This window comes from Alosa alosa, chromosome 15 (assembly GCF_017589495.1).
Source record: "Alosa alosa isolate M-15738 ecotype Scorff River chromosome 15, AALO_Geno_1.1, whole genome shotgun sequence".
NCBI lineage: Eukaryota > Metazoa > Chordata > Actinopteri > Clupeiformes > Clupeidae > Alosa > Alosa alosa.
The window spans coordinates 21,960,745-21,978,244 of record NC_063203.1 but is presented as its reverse complement, the minus strand read 5'-3'; the positions used below and the strand labels follow the sequence as shown (position 1 = coordinate 21,978,244).

The 17,500-nt window shown below is 42.8% G+C and overlaps 1 protein-coding gene across 1 annotated transcript in view; it reads left to right on the top strand.

Moving 5' to 3' along the window:
• LOC125307896 (calsyntenin-2-like) overlaps window positions 1–17,500 on the top strand; it is a 70,680-nt gene that overhangs the window by 21,445 nt on the left and 31,735 nt on the right. Inside the window, exon 2 of the mRNA XM_048264026.1 lies at window positions 15,705–15,827. Coding sequence (XP_048119983.1) covers window positions 15,705–15,827 — 123 coding nt within the window. The remainder of the gene's footprint in view (window positions 1–15,704; window positions 15,828–17,500) is intronic.

Sequence of the window (17,500 nt, the reverse complement as noted above, 5' to 3'; positions counted from 1 at the left end):
CATCAGAAAAAATAAACTCACAAAAAACATGATACATTCATTTGGATGGCAGCAGTCAAGAATGGAAACATTTGCAGCTTTACAGCCCAGTGCTGTTAATATGGCTGTAGCTTTCTTTGCCACTCTGAACAGCTAAACTGGTAGACACACACACACACACACACACGCAAAAACAGAAATATGTGTAATGTCTTAGCTGGTCACACTCTCTCTCTCGCTCTGTCTCTCTTTCTCTCTCTCTCTGAGCTTCTCTGTTCCCCCTCTCATGTGGAAGGTTCCGGATGAAGGGCGATTATGGGATGTGCTGTCTCTCAGGAGGCAGGTTTAATTTGCAGCTCTGTTTGCTCTCTCCCCCACATCCGCAGCTCAAGGCGTGCTTACACACACCGGATATACGGCTACTGCCAGTCTGCCAGTCTGTGTGTGTGTGTCTGTGTGTCTGTGTGTCTGTGTGTGTGTGTGTGTGTGTGTGTGTGTGTGTGTGTGTGTGTGTGTGCATATGTGTGTGCATATGTTCTTAAACAAGTTGGCTAATCTGCAGGATTGATGACTGCCTGTTACTGGTTGAGTGTGTGAATGTGTATCATATGTGTGTAACATATGTGTGTGTACATGTATTCACAGTTATGAGCCTGTGTGTGTGTGTGTGTGTGTGTGTGTGTGTGTGTGTGCTTTGCCCACTCTCCTCTCTCATTGCTCTGATTAAATATCTTTGTTCTCTGTTCTTATGATGTCTCATCCAATCAAAGTTGTGTGCCTAATTGGAAATGCTATATGAGGCGAGTGGCGCTGAGCCTGTGTGTGTCTTAATTGTTTGTTTAATTAATGTATTTCCCACAGCCTGATCCAATTAGGGCTTTTATTCTGAAACGCTGTCTGCTTAAGCCACTCAATCAATCTGTTTTCAGGGGCACAGAATATACATATTAGCATTTTCTAAATGAGGATTAGGCTCTGTGTATGTGTGTGTGCACACACTAGTTCCTGTTTGTTTGCGTTGGTTTGAGAAGAAAAGTTTTGCATCCTTTGTTTAAGGCTTATCTACGCAATAAATAAACAAATGCTTGTGGAAGCTTAGACAGATGCATGTGCACGCACGAACACACACACACACACACACACACACACAGACACAAACAAACAGTCACACAGATGCACACAGTTGTTTGCCATAATTAAGTGTCTAATCCCTTGTTTAAGGCTTAATGGACCAAGAATACTGAAGTTTATTGCAGGTTTTTAATATAAATGTAATTAAATTATACGACTGACTTCCTATTGAAGGTTCTACTGTCAATCTCAAAGCACTGGGCTTCACTCACCCCCCTCATAGAATAAACCTCATTAAGTGTACATCTGCATTCTACTAGCCATTCGTCCAATCATGGGACAGGACATCGGAGTTGGGCGTAAGCAAGGGACAGGGTGTGTGTATCATGGTCATCAAGCGTTGGTTTGCAGATGTACAGTACAAACGCCATCGATGGGCTGCTCTCCTGACCTCGAGTACCTCATGATCAAATACAGACCCTTTTATCTGCCCCAGAGAGTACACAGTGGTCATTTTCAGTCACTGTTTACCAGGGATGTGCACAGACATTTTGAGGGGCCATTGCACTTACCTGAAAAAAGGCCCTATAGCTGGCTTATATTGCCCATTTTCAGAACAGTCCGACCCATGCCTGAGCCCAGTAACATTACTCATTTTGTGTGTATTGATAGCCTAAATGTGTTGTCAACTTTTAAGGGTAAGCTATCTTCTATCATAATAACCTAATCATATAAATGTTTTCATAATCATATGCACTGCTATTAATAGCGGCCTAATAGACACTTTTAGCTAAGCCCAGCCCAGAAGGCCTTTTAGAGCCAAAGAGCTAAGATTTTCTTTGTGGCTCAAACCATAAATAAACTTTTTTGAGACAAACAATATTTCAGGCAACATTATTAAATAAAATATAGAATAGGTTTGCATGTGCAAAGTTGATTTCAAATGTTTTAACCTGCAAATTGTGCTGTTTGTCTCAACCACTGGAGACTTCGCTCACTGCCTTGCACAACAGACAGACTGAGGAAGTCATTCGTCCCCAGGGCCATTGAACTGTTCAATGCTTCACTTAAGGGAAGAGGAAAAATAGACTTCTCCGCATAGTCTGTCTGCCTCTTCACCACCTCCATGTCTTGAACTGTCTGTCCACATATAGTTATATATATATAGATATATAGACTTTATTCTTGCACTGTTGCAGTGTTTGACTTACTCATTTGCACCATCACCATGACACTCATGCACACAGAGCACCTTACCTTACCTTACCTTATGCACAGAGAATCACAGGCTCAGTCCCTGCATCAGTCATTGCAAGCACATCTTGTTTGATTAATCACCCACTATGTGGATACTGTTTTTTTAGAATTGTGTTATTTAGTATAATTTGTATTTTAGTATATTTAGTATTTAGTATATATTTATCTTCTACTGTCCTTATTGCTTACCGGTAGTTGTGTTTTATATATTATATACTTTTAATTACGTTCTGCTGTTAGTGAATGTGTGTGTGTGTTGTCTGTATGCTACTGTGACCTTGAATTTCCCCTGGGGATCAATAAAGTATCTATCTATCTATCTATCTATCTATCTATCTATCTATCTATCTATTTATCTATCTAATGTTGTGGGAACAGTGTTCACATTAGCCTACATGTTAAACTGCCCTAGGAATACTCCAGGTGGGGCTATTAAGAATGTTTTTTTTTTCAGTCATCATTGCTTTTGTTTCTAAACACCCCATGCTTCAAATTAGGAACAATACACCTGTTGTCTAAAGTATTCATTAGCCTTCAGGTTACTATAATTATGTCTGTCTATTTGCTTCACCTTTTGCCCAGCTTAATGGTTCAAACCTCACGTATTCCCCATCAAATGGACTCATTGGAAGAAGCTTCTATTAGGCTAAGAATGGCATTAGTGACAGAGGCAGGAGAACCGCGAAGACAAGTTTCAAAATAAAAGTGATAGTTTGTTTTTTGCACTAAAGCAGAAATCTCTACAGAAATAAGTTGCGATGGATAAATCCTTCAACCCTTGAAAATAATATATATTTAAATGTTTTGGTAGATTGGGGCCCAAATCGATCAAGCATTGTTTTTGTTTACCTTGTTGAAAGGGTCTGTAGAGAAATGGTGGAATTTTATTATTGTGGCACAAACACCAGTCGTATGTGGAGTGGGCTGAGAACCAGCGCAGCTTTGAAGGGAAAAGGCCACAGTGTGTGTGTGTGTGTGGGGGGGGGTGCATGCTTTCTTCTTCTACGCACGCTTTGAGAACTGCGTCAAGTGAGGGTGTCTGTTAGAACAAGATAACTGTCCATTTTACATATCTCAGGCAGATGTGTGCACATCGTTTTAAAATGGTGAATGCATGCAGGCCATGTTCTTAAAGAATGTGCCTGCGAAATATCAGAAGTCTTCACAGACAAATTTAACTCTTCCCTGCTCATGTCTGCTGTCCCCCCATGTTTCAAGAAACATCAGACACTGTCATCCCATTCCCATAGAAACCTATTGTGAGCTGCCTAAATGACTATAACCCAGTAGCACTGACACACATTGTGAGACAGTGTTTAAAACAGATTGCCATAGCTCAAATGGCATTCTCTCTACCCAACACATTAGACCCACTCCAGTTATCCTACAGGTCAAACAGGTCCACAGACAATGCAAAAGCATTTGCACTGTCCTTTCCCGCCTGGACCAGAACAACACCCATGTGCAGATGCTATTCATCGACAACAGCTCAGCATTTAATGCCACCGTACAATCCAGGCTCATCATGAAGCTCTATGACCTAAACATCAGTTCGTCCTTGTGAAGCTGTACTCTGGACATGATAGTAATGCCACTTCCTCCACACTAACACCCAGTAATAGTGCCCCCCATAGCAGGGACATGTCTGCACGGCTACACATGGCTACAACATTGTCATCAGCTTGGCTGACAATCCCACCATCATCAGCGGCATCACAGACGGAGAGTAATGAGGACCAGACGGCCTACAGAGCGGAGGAGAAAGCCCTGAGAGCAGCCCCAGGACAACAACTTGCTTCTCAACGCCAGCAGGACTAAGGATCTGATCATAGACTAGAGGAGGCTGCAGGGGGGAGGGCACATTCTCGTACACATTGGGGGCTCAGCAGAAGAGAATCGGCTGCTTAAGATTCCAATAGGGTTTAACATCAGCGAGGATCTGAGCTGATCACGCCACATAGATGTAGTCACAAAGGAGCTTAAATTAAGTGAAAAAATCTTTCTCTCTCGCTCTCTCTCTATCCCTTTCTCTCTCTCTCGTACTCTTTCTGTCTCTTACTGTCTCCCTCCCCTCTTCCCTTCCTGGATCCCTCTTGGGGGCTCAGTGAAAGTTATTTTTAGGAAACTGTTTTGTGCAACAGACTGACATAGCTGAAATCAAAGCTCTCTCTTTACCTACGGATGTCTGCGGGTGTGCATGTAGTGTGTGCCTGTGCACCTGGTGTGTGTGTGTGTGTGTCTATGTGTATCTGTGTGTGTGTGTCTGTTCAATTGTTTATGCAAAGGGCCTGAGGCACTGAAGTAGTTTAGTAGTTACAGATTACAATTTCAAATAAAAAACACACGACTACATATCCATTACATGTGAAAACATTAAAAAATAATTTTATTAACAGCCTGCAGGCCAGGGTAATCTAATATTACTGCATTAACATCAACTCGCATGGAATTATGGGAACACTCAATGCGCCTCTTCAACCCTCTGCAGAAACTTCAAGCGTAGATTGCTTGCTTATAAACTCGCACTGTGCAGAAACAAAACTTAATGTAGCCTAACTTATTTAACCGTCCAGAAACCAAATAAAGTCATTCATATGCATACAATCCCCAATATGCGTGAATTAGGCCATTAGAAGAAGGCCATCTTATGAGCCTTTCGTTGTGCAAAATCGTTAACAATGTTCCCAATATTTAATGCTCTGGCTCTCGTATTTTCAATGGACAGGATAGCTAACCCACGGAGCCTCTCCTGCTCCTCCTTAGGTATAGGTCTTAATAAGTTTGAGTTTGGAAAAAGATTGCTTAGCTGTTGCCACAGTCACAGGCAATGTCAGAAACAACATGAGTACACACTTCCCCGAATGTGGATGTTACACTGTCATAATCTACCACCAGCATTTTGGCAAGTTGAAAAATAGATGACTTCTGTGAAATCTCTGCTTTAAAGCAAGACCTGAATGAGAGGAGTTGTGTTGGGAATGTCGGTGCAATGTCCCTGCTATAATGGTCTGACAAACGTCTTGCCTTTTCAAGCAGTTCATCATCACCTGTGAGATGAAGGGTCATAGGATGTAAAGACTCAAACACATGACAAGTTTCCCTTTACACTTGCAAATCTTTGGGAGAGCTGACTGATTATGATGTCCAGAGTTGCATTAAATACCTGCAGTTTAAAGAATCTCAAAAAAAAAAAAAAATCTTCAGAGGCGGGGGTGACGCTTCACCGGGTCCAACATTCTAAAGTTCTAAAAAAAAAAAAACTTGCTGCACCTAGCTATAGTTCCCGGAGGTCACTGTGTGTGTGAGAGCTGCACCTATATAGTTACAGTATGTGTGTGTGTGTGTGTGTGTGTGTGTGTGTGTGTGTGTGTGTGTGTGTGTGTGTGTACCATTGTGCCTGTGTGCTTGTGTGTGTCCTTGACAGCGTGGCCTTGCTGCTCAGGAAAGGTCCAGCAGAAATGTTACATTAGCATAGATTAGCTGCTCCGCATCTGAAAAGGTTATCAGGGGTTGATCATATTTGAAAACATATCACATATGAAAAAATTATAACATACATGCACAGTGCTGTACAAAGTTAAGCCAATCAGTGACTGTATTGCTATGAGGACCAGTTGCCTGACCAATCATAGGTGTGTGGATAAAGTGACTGAGTCAGCAGAGGCACACTATACAATGTGCTCCAAAGAAATCTGCTGCTCCTCATCGCTCATTTGAGGTGTGTGTGTGTGTGTGTGTGTGTGTGTGTGTGTGTGTGTGTGTGTGTGTGTGTGTGTGTGTGTGTGTGTGTGTGTGTGTGTGTGTAGATAATGTGTGTTTTTTGTGTGTGGGTGGGTGTTTGTGTTGGTGGTAGCAGTGATATCTCAAGAGTTTACACCATATGGTCCCTTCTCATTTCCTACATCCACTCTCTCTCTTCTCTCTATCCCTCTTTCTTTCCTTTTTGTTTCTTTCAACTTTTTCCTTCATTCACCCCCCCACCACCCATCTCTCTCTCTCTCTCTCTCTCTCTCTCTCTTTCCTTTTTCTCTATCTCCTCTACCTGCGCCACCCCCTCTCTTTCCCCCTCCTCTCTCCCTCTCTCTCTCTCTCCCTCCCCCGTTCTCCCTCTCTATATCTCTCTCTCTCTATCTCTCTCTCTCTCTCTCTCTCTCTCTTCCTCTCTGAGGTCCACAGTCTGCACTGGCCCAGGGCCAGGGTTCTGGCAGGCTGTGTGTGTGTAGGTGTGTGTGTGTGTGTGTGTGTGTGTGTGTGTGTGTGTGTGTGTGTGTGTGTGTGTGTGTGTGTGTGTGTGTGTGTATGTTCTGTGCTGCTTTCTCCCATTCTGTCGGGGCCCAGCCTCCGGAAACTTCCCTTGGACCAAAGAGGGAGAAGAGAACAGGAAGAACAGAAGAGAGGAGAGGACAGGAGAGGAGTGGGGAGAGAAGAGTGGAGGAGAGGAGAGGAAGAGTGGAGGAGAGAAGGATAGAAGAGAAAGAGAAGATGGAAGGGTGATGAAAAGGAGGGGAGGAGAGAAGGAGAGGTGTAGAGGAGAATCACATCATGATTCACATCAAGCCACATCACTTCATGTCACTCAAGAACTGCCTTCCCACCACTTAATTCCACACACACAAACATACATAAACACACACACACACACACACACACACACACACACACCTAATGAGTATAGTGTCTCTTCACTTAGAGCTGCCTTCTCTCCTCTCTCTTTCTCAGAGAGAATGAAATGACTCCACTTCTGTCTCTTCATTCCATATTTTCTCTTTATTCTCTCTCTCTCTCTCTCTCTCTCTCTCTCTCTCTCAGTATTCTTTCTCTCTGTTTTTCCTCTCTCTCTTTTCTGAAATTGATTGAAGGCTGGGGTTTTGTTTTAAGTGAAGAGCCTTTTGAACAGTGGACAGCATCTCTTACACCCACAAGTACTCTCACAAACTCACATGTGTAATAGCACACACACACACACACACACACACACACACACACACACACACACACATTTCATTTTCAGACAAACATATTTACAGACCCTTTGCCCCCCTGCCCTGAACACACACACACACACACACACACACACAGACACACTCTCTCTCTCTCTCTCTCTCTCTCTCTCTCTCTCTCTCTCTCTCTCTCCCCCCTCTCTCTCTCTCTATCCTCTCTCTCTCTCTCTCTCTATCCCTGTCTCTTTAGTATCCCACAGAACCCGTCTCACTGACTCCTTCCTGACTGCTCTCACTTAAACCTTCTCCTTCATCCTCCTGCTGGCATCCAAATCCCACCGCCTGGGCTTACTCATGCGCTCAGTGTGTGTGTGTGTGTGTGTGTGTGTCTTAGAAGGGTTTGTGAGTGTGTGAGTGTCTGTGCGAGTGTGTGGCGGCATGATTGTGTTTGGGACTCAACACAACTTGCAAAGTACCATTCTGCATCAGTGATCATCAGTAGTCTAGAAACTATGTATATGTGTGTGTGTGTGTGTGTGTGTGTGTCAGCTACAGTGATTTAGAGAGGCAGTCTTTGCCTCTCTGAGCTCTGACCAAATGTGTCTGTTAGTAATTCACCCAATCTGATGTAAAGCAGAGAAAGGAGGTTATATGAAATATGCGTTGTAACATTGCAATTCTGACCTCAGACTCCAGATTAGATTAAAAGACTCATTTCTCCTTTGTATGTGAGTGAGTGTGTGTGTGTGTGTGTGTGTGTGTGTGTGTGTGTGCATGCTGGATTGTATAGTCTTTGCTCCATATTATGGCTTTCATTTGGATGCTATATTATGTGGTGTAATGAAGAACAGGCATCTGAAGGACTGGCTCAACCCCAAACCTTCGCCCTAAGCCCGTGTATGAAGTAGACGCATGAATACAGTCTGTGGGCTGTCAATGGACCGTCTGTCGCTGGTAGTCAGTAGCTTGTCCTTCATAATTACAGGAGTGATCAGGGACATGAGACACACATGCATGAATAACTAAAGAGATGGGGGCCAGATGGAGGGAGAGAGCGAGAGAGAGAGAGACAGAGAGAGAGAGGAGAATAATAGAGGATCACAAAACAATGAAACCATGTGAGACAAAGGCAGATGGGAAGAAAGGTAGAAAATAAGAGATGGAGAGAGATAGAGAGACCAGGAAAAGAAAAAGAGAGAAAACAGTTAAATGATAAGAGATGAAGGCAGATGGAGAGGGTTTGTCAAAGAGATAGAGAAGGAAGAGAGTAAGAGGAATCAGAAAGAAAGAGACTAAAAACCTAGAGAGCTAGAAGAGTCTTTGAAAAGGGAAGAGATGAAAGGCTCACTGAATCTGATCTGACTGCAGTACACATAAGATCAATTGGGTGTGTGTGTGTGTGTGTGTGTGTAGAGTGACTGTGTCAGTAATGTTTGCAGTAGTAGGTCAAATCCTAAATAATCCAGCTCAAAACATTCATATATCCAGTGTTCCCAGACACTGAAAAATAACTGCCCTCAGACTAATCCAAGTCCATTAGCAGCATGTGTGTGTGTGTGTGTGTGTGTGTGTGTGTGTGTGTGTGTGTGTGTGTGTGTGTGTGTGTGTGTGTGTGTGTGTGTGTGTTGTGTGTGTGTGTGTGTGAGAGAGAGAGAGAGAGAGAGAGAGAGAGAGAGAGAGCACTTTCTTTCTTGCACATTTATAAGTGCTATTTCAATATCTGTGCATATGTATGTATATACAGTATGTGTGTATTTGCTATGTCCTTTGGTTGTGTTGTGGTGAGGGCTCATGATGGACAAGGTCATTCACCTTAGGGACAGAGTATGCAGACTGAATGAATCAATAGATTTCCCTGCTCCTTGTGTGTGTGTGTTTGTGTGTGTCTTCACTTCTCTCACCCACATTTGTATTGCAATCATATTCTCAGCATGCTCTCAGATTAAATAAATATTAAACCTTAAAATATTAATGTCTGTCTCTAGGGTATCTCTCTAGGTTTGTGTGTGTGTGTGTGTGTGTGTGTGTGTGTTGAGAGAGAGAGAGAGAGACAGACAGAAAGAAAGATAGGCTGTATATGTGTTACACACTCATACAAAAATAACAGAAAGATAAACATTTTGCACATGTGTGTGTTTCAGGGGAATATTTACGTATATTAGGATAATAAAGCTTTATTTGTATAATAAAGCTTTATTTGTATAGCACCTTTCATACACAGAATGCAGCTCAAAGTGCTTTACATTTGAAGCATGTAACACAATAATAGTCAGTCAGTCATTATCAATCACTTTTCTTTGCTGTTTATGTTATCCTCAGCAACATATCAAAATATAGAAAATGGCGTCATAAGACTGGCAGCCTTAACCCTCTTACCCCCCACAAGCCGCGCCATATGGCAACTGTGGCAAGGAAAAACTCCCATATTCAGGAAGAAACCTTGAGCAGAACCTGACTTAATAGGGGAGCCCATCTGCTTCTGGCTGGCTAAGCCCTCAATAGTAGCAGATGTAGAATAATCTGAAAATGTAGTCTACAGGATAAGATGAGTTAACTAAAAGCTTTCCTGTACAGGTATGTTTTCAGATCTTTTTTTCAAATATTTACTGAACTCGCCTGCTTGATGTACAGAGGCAGGGTGTTCCATGGTTTGAGGGCATAATGGATAAGCAGCTTCTCACTTTGTTTGTGGAGCACTTTGGAGTGCGATTAAAAAAGATTAGAATTGGATGATCTAAGTTTCCTTTGTGGTTGATAAGATATTAAAAGCTCAGAGATATATGAAGGTGCTATGCCATTCAGAGCTTTGTAAGTAATTAACATAACCTTAAAATCAATTCTATAGGAAATAGGGGAGCCAGTGCAGTTCAGCCAACACAGGGGTGATGTGTTCTCTCTTCTTAGTCTTAGTTAAAGTCTAGCCGCAGAGTTCTGTATGAGTGCCAATTTCTTTAGATGTTTTTTTTGGAAGACCAGTGAAAGAGTGCATTGCAGTAGTCCTAACCTGCTAGTGATAAAGGCGTGAATTAGTTTTCTGCATCTTGTTGAGTTAAAAAGGCCGCACTTTGGCAATGTTTCTCAAGTGGAAATAGGCTGTCTGAGTAACTTTACTGATATGGGGCTTAAAACTTAACTCTGCATCTAAGATGACACCGAGGCTTGTTACTTTTGGTTTGACCTGGTGTGCCAAGTTCCCCAGATTACTAAGAATAATATCTAAGCTTTAGTTTTGGTCCAACCAGAAGTACCTCTGTTTTGTCATCATTTAGTTTCAAAAAAGTTTTGCTCATCCACTGATTAATGGAGGTTAGGCATGCAGTGAGGGAAAAAAGGCCATCTGGGTTAGTTGGCTCCACAGAAAGATACAATTGGGTATCATCTGGTAGCTGTGGAAGTTTACATTATGCTGACTTATGGCGTTTCCCAATGGGAGCATATATAGAAAATAGCAGGGGACCAAGGCAGCTCCCTGGGCCACACCAAAAGGCAAGTCATGTTTTCAGATACATGATCTCCTAGACTGATATAAAAATCTCTGCCAGTAATGTAGGTTTGAAACCAGTTTAGAGCATTATCAGAGACCCACCCACTTCATAAAGGCGGTGAATTAGGATGCTATGATCAATGGTGTCAAATGCCACTCAAATCCAGAAGAATAAGGATTGAGACTTTGTTTGAGTCGGTAGCTAGTCTGAGATCATTGACTATTTTTACTAGAGCCGTTTCTGTGCTGTGATTTGATCTAAAACCTGATTGGAATTTTTCAAGGATACTGTTTTAGTTGAGGAAGGTATTTAACTGATTGCAAACAACTTTTTCAAGTACTTTGCTCAAAAAACGATAGATTTGATATAGGCCTGTAGTTGCTCAGATTGGTATGGTCAAGTTTTGACTTTTTTAAGTAAAGGTTTCACAACAGCGGTTTTAAAAGCAGTTGGAAATATACCTGTTTCTAATGAGGTATTTATTACCTTGAGAAAAAAGGGAGCTAAGCCATCATATACTTTTGAGGAATGTAGTAGGGATTGGATCTAAAACACATGTTGAGGAGCGGTTTGAGTTATAATTTTACCAAGCTCAGATTGAGTAATAGTGCTAAAGGACCTTAATTTTGGGGGGCTGTTTTGGGTGTACTATCAAACATATTACTTGTGTTACCAATAGCTTCCCTTATAGAAATGACTTTGTTTTTTGAAGAAGTCTGCCAATTCTTAGCATCTTAGAGGGATGCCTGACTGAGGTGTATCAAAAGGTGTTTGATGCAATAGCCTATCAATGGTAGAGAACAACACCCTAGAGTTTCCACTGTTTTCAGCAATTACCTTAGAGAAGTGGTTCCTCCTCTCATTCCGAATAGCTCTATTATAATTTGCAATTTTTTTCTAGGAAGTGCAGTGTTTACTCAAGCAATAAGCCTGAGTAAGGTGAAGTAAGGTGCATTGTTAACATAGCTGTTCTAAAAGCACTGGAACCTTCTTGAGGCACTTATTGCTTAGCCTTAAGTTACTTCACCTGATCAGACTTCATAAAATAAAAGCACAGCAATGAGAAATGTAATGATTTATTCAGTCATTCTTCCGCCAAGAAATATATTTCCTCTGCCAGAATGGTTGACCAGCAAAGTCGAGACGTAGCAACTCTAACTTTTGTATACATTTGTAGCACAGGAATATAGAATAAAATGTGGTCAACATAAAGGGTTGCCATGTTTTTTTTTCATATATTGGCCAAAATACCTAATCATTTGCTCTATACACTTAATCTCCCACGTTTTTTCACAAAACTCCCTTTTTCCCCCTCAACACCTTGCATGCATATACAACTTTAAGAAAAGCAAAGCTTGCAGCAGGCAAAATGCAGCTTCTTTCATGACAGCTTGTACATACCATGCCACGCCTGGAGTGGGTACATATTAGTATTAATACATCTACTCTCCAGTGTCTTCATCTATGTATCTGTGTTTTTACGTATTTGCGTCTGGATGTCTTTTATGTTTGTGTTCATATGTGTCTTTGTGTGTGTGTGTGTGCGTGTCTGTCTGTGTGCGCACGTTTGTGTGTGTGTGTGTGTGTGTGTGTGTGTGTGTGTGTGTGTGTGTGTGTGTGTGTGTGTGTGTTATTGATGAGTAAGAGTGAAGGTAATTTTGCAGCCAATGCTTTCTTCATGGGTCTGTTCTGTTCTTGCCCAGGCCTTCCATTATTAATGGAGGAGAGCCGAAGACACATACTGATCAGGCACACACAGCACACACACACACACACACACACACACACATACACATAAACGCACATGCACGCACATACACATAAACGCACATGCACGCACATACACTCACACACACACAGACACTCACACATACACACACACCAAGCACAGCAAGAGATGTAAAAAGTGACACTGAGGCAGGGGAGAGGCAGCTATGTAAATAAGTGTGGAAGATAGCCTAGTGACGAGAGGGAGCGAGAGAGAAGGAGATAGAGAGACATACAGTAGAGAGAGAGAGAGAGAGAGAGTTACAGACATGGCTAGATGTACATTTGTGCCGACTGCAGGTGTAGTTTCCTCGCGCTGTGGTATCTACAAACAGACCACACTTTGGTAAAACGCAGACTGCCTGTTGCAGGAGCAGAGAATGGCAAATTGTGCTTTTCCGTGTCATACATATGCATTTATGGGAGGGTCAGGGGAATAAAACGATTGGGAGAAGCACCTGATTACCAGTATGTATTCACCTGTACATACAAAAACTGCTCGTGACAGCGTACGTCTGTTTTGCGGTGAAATATTTACGCCTTCTAAAAGCAGGTGTAATCTAAATTGCGGTTAAAACGGTAAGAATAATCGGTATTCAGAGCACCGGTTTTGATTCTTTGTACTATGTCAAAAGCAACCTTGAAGGAGAATTCCGGTGTGATTTTGACCTAAAGTGTGTTGAAACATGATACCGAGTGTGAACGTATGTCTCATAGCTCACCTCGGCTTGTCCCCTGCACTCAGAAATCTGGCGCTAGTTGGCCAATGCTACCAACAGTGTTTCGTTGCGGTGCCTCGGGCATCGGCCTAGACATGCAAATAAATCACTGTTTCACACCATTTACGAGGCTCAAAGTAGCTCCATACTTCATTGGTAGACTTCCGAGGGCCTTGACATTTAAAATGAGACATTGAGAATTGGAGAAAAAGCTCTGGTAGTTTATTTACAAGACGATTTATACAGACAGTACCTTAAGGAATTTTACCGTTCGACGCCAAACCTGAATTTAGTCACCATAAGTTGAGCAACGAGTACGAACGAACAGGTATGATAAGGGATCAGATTCCAAAAATAATTCAATGGAAATGCATGGATTCAGTTGCTTCCAGTAGCAGCAACTGGAATCCATGCATTTCCACAGAATTATTTTTTGAATATTATTTTTCAACACACTTTAGGTCAAAATCACACCGGAATTCTCCTTTAACTTTCATTGGCCTTTCTAGTGTCTTACTTTCACCTTCTATTTGATTCCTTTTAATATTGCCATAAGTTGAAGTTCAACCGTGCTTGTGATTGAATCATGCCTTTCAGCTGTGGGCAGCACAAATTGTGTAAAGGGCAGAGAGAGAGAGAGATGTAGCCTAGTTTGCACATGTACCTGGTTGTGACTGCAACTGTGTGGACTAAAAGCAAACCAATTGCAAAAAAACTTGCAAAGGACTGCTCCATTTTTTCGCAATAATAGGTAGTTTATCCATCTGGAAGCAACGATGCCATGTTTACCCATAATCATGCAGTTCAGAATGAAAATAGCACAATGCATTCTGTGTTTGATCAGACCTGCCTACTGTAAGTGTGTAACTTACTTGCACTTCCTTCAATGTTTGGATCTGTGAATCTTCCCTGTGTTAAGGTCCAAATAAAATCATTAATATGTGTGTGTGTGTGGTGTGTGTGTGTGTGTGTGTGTGTGTGTGTGTGTGTGTGTGTGTGTGTGTGTGTGTGTGTGTGTGTGTGTGTGCGCATTTGTATGTATTTTTTATGTGTTTGCACATGTGTGTGTGTGCGTGGATATTTGTGGCAGGATTAGTTGTTCCAATCTGATTTGTATCATTCTGGATTACAGTGGCTTTGGCTTAATTAGTCTCACACCTCATTCCCATTCAACTTATCTTTTCCCTTTCTGCCCCCCACATCTCTCCTCTTCCCTTCTCTTATTTATCTTTCTACCTCTCTCCTCTCCTCCCATTTTTTTCTTCCCTTGTCCTCTCTCTCTTTCCATCTCTCAATCCCTTCTCATCTCTCTCTTCCCATCCCTTGCCTTTCCTTCTCCCCTCTCTCTCTCTCTGTCTCTCTCTCTCCATATCTGTCCTATCTCTTCACATCTCTTTCCTTCTCCCTCTCCCTAGCTCTCGATTTGTCTACCTCTTTGTCCCTCTCTTATTCTGTATAATATATCTGTCTCTCACTCCCTCTCTTGCTCAACTCCCTCTATCTTCTTTTGCTTCTAGTTCTTCTTCTTTCAGGCTAGACATATCCAAAATGACTGGCAGGCATTCAGGTTGTTGCCATGGCATTGTAACTATGACATCGATGAATGGGAGTGAACAGTTTGGGATGCCAAGCACACAGATTAATTAGTCCAGATGGAACATCATGCCAGTAATTACTTCAGATGCACAACAGATAGATAATTAGCTTTAGCAAATACAATATGAGCAAACAGCAGTCTGCCAAATCAAAGCTCAGAACAGGGTGGGCGTAGCCTGATGAGCCAGAAGTAGCAAGGAATTCAAGCCAAACCGTTGCAACTCTGCCATCAATCATTATGTTACACCCACCTAACGACTCTATACACGATTTCATTGGCCTGATTAAGTTTCGATTTCTGGAGCTCACAAGCCAACGGAGAGTTGCTAGACTAGCCCTGGCAGCAAATGTAATTTGCGGCCGCTAGGGACGCATCTAGATTTCTAGGCTAGGGTGGGCGGGGTGAAATGATCATCTGTGATCTGTGATCATATGTGGTTATAAGGGATGTTGGATGGAGCGTTTGGGCAATGCATGCTCTGTTAATGTGTGTGTGTGTGTGTGTGTGTGTGTGTGTGGTGCACCAGGAGGACATGTTTTCTGGACAATTCTCTCTTTAGGTGATAGATAAGGAGGTGTCAGAAGAATGAGGATGAAATTATTTTCTTAAGAGGCCTGGTGTGTGTGTGTGTGTGTGTGTGTGTGTGTGTGTGTGTGTGTGTGTGTGTGTGCGTGTGTGGGATTTGTGTGGCAGTGGGTGTTTCATTGTCAATGTTTACTTTGTGGATGTTTGTGACATTTCGTGTTTATTTGTATTTGCTTTTGCTAACAATGTTTCTGTCACTCTTCCTCCTACTCTTTCCTCCCTCTCTCTTTCTCTCCCTCTCTCTCTCTCTCTGTCTCCCTCTCTCTCTCTTTCATCTCTTGTCTCTTCTCTCCCTGTCTCACAGTAAATAAGCACAAACCGTGGATTGAGACATCCTACCATGGAGTGATCGCAGAGAACTCCGATGTCGTTGTGCTGGACCCTCCACTCGTTGCTCTGGACAAGGATGCCCCTATCCCCTTTGCAGGTGGAACACACAAACAAACACACACACACACACAAATTGCAATCCATATGATACATTACATTACATTACATTACATTTGGCTGACGCTTTTTAGCCAAAGCGACTAACAACATAGTAAACAGTTTAAGTTTTAGAGCAGTTCTCAACAATTTTAGGACAATTTAAAAACATTACAGTACAGTAAGAATAAGTGCATCAGTGAGTGCTGTTTTTAACAGTTATTTGTCAGTTTGAGACGGCTGGTGAGTGCTAGGATCAGTAAGACTTGTTGTAAGTGTTGCTATGAGAGGAGATGTTCTCTAAAGAGCTGGGTCTTCAGGAGTTTTCTGAAAATGGAGAAGGATGTCTCTGCCCTTGTAGGAGCTGGCAGTGTGTTCCACCAACGAGGAACAACAGATGAGAAAAGTTTGGATTGGCTTGAGCGTACGGTGGTAGGAGCTAGGCGCCGTTAAGTCTGAGGAGCGCAGTGGTCTGGAGGTAGCGTATGTCTGTATGAGGGCATTCAAGTAGGTGGGAGCAGAACCGGAGACTGCTTTGTAGGCAAGCGTTAGAGCCTTGAATTTGATGTGGGCCGCCATAGGTAGCCAGTGTAGCTGGATGAGCAGCGGGATAACATGTGCCCTTTTGGGTTGGTTGTAGACCAGGCGCCCCGCCCGCGTTCTGGATCATCTGAAGTGGTTTCACTGCGCAGGCTGGGAGACCTGTCAGGAGGGCATTGCAGTAGTCGAAGTCGTGAGATGACTATTGCCTGAACCAGAAGTTGGGTAGCATCTTGAGTCAAGTAAGTCCTGATTTTCCATTATGTTGTAGAGTGCTAAACGGCATGACCGGGCGACTGAGGCAACATGATCTGAGAAAGTTTAGTTGGTTGTCGAAACAACTCCTAGATTTTTGCAGTCCTGGTAGGTGAAACAGACAGGGAGTCAAATTTGATGTTGATGTTGTGATGTATGGTAGGTTTAGCTGGGAGGACCAGTAGTTCAGTCTTTGAGAGGTTCAGCTGGAGGTGGTGTGCCTTCATCCATGTAGCTATGTCTGAGAGGCAATCGAGATCCGTGCTGAAACCAAGGGGTCATCAGGTGGAAAGGACAGATAGAGCTGTGTGTCGTCTGCATAGCAGTGGTATGAGAAGCCATCTTGACGGATAATCTGTCCCAAGGAGGTGGTGTAGATAGCAAAGAGAAGGGGCCCCAGCACTGAGCCCTGGGGACCCCTGTGGTGAGATGGAGAGGTGCAGATAGCTGACCAAGCCATGATCACGTTAAGCGCGTCCTGTGAGGTAGGATTCAAACCAGGAGAGAGCAGAACCGAGATTCCCATGTTAGCGAGTATAGAGAGAAGGATGCGGTGATTAACCGTGTCAAAGGCAACCCGATAAGTCAAGCAGAATGAGTACTGATGACCGGCCCGGTCGTCCTGGCTTCTTTAAGGCTTCTGTTACAGACAACAGAGCCGTTTTGTAGAAGTGGCCGCTTTTGAACCCAGACTGATTTGGATCCAGAAGGTTGTTCTGTGAAAGGAAGTCAGAGACCTGTTTGGAGACTGCTCGTTCAATGCCTTTGGATAGGAAAGGCAGGAGTGAGACAGGGCGGTAGTTCTCGACTTGAGCAGGGTTGAAAGCTTTCTTAAAGGGGTGGTTCAGGATTTTGGACATAAGACCTTATTTCCAAGTA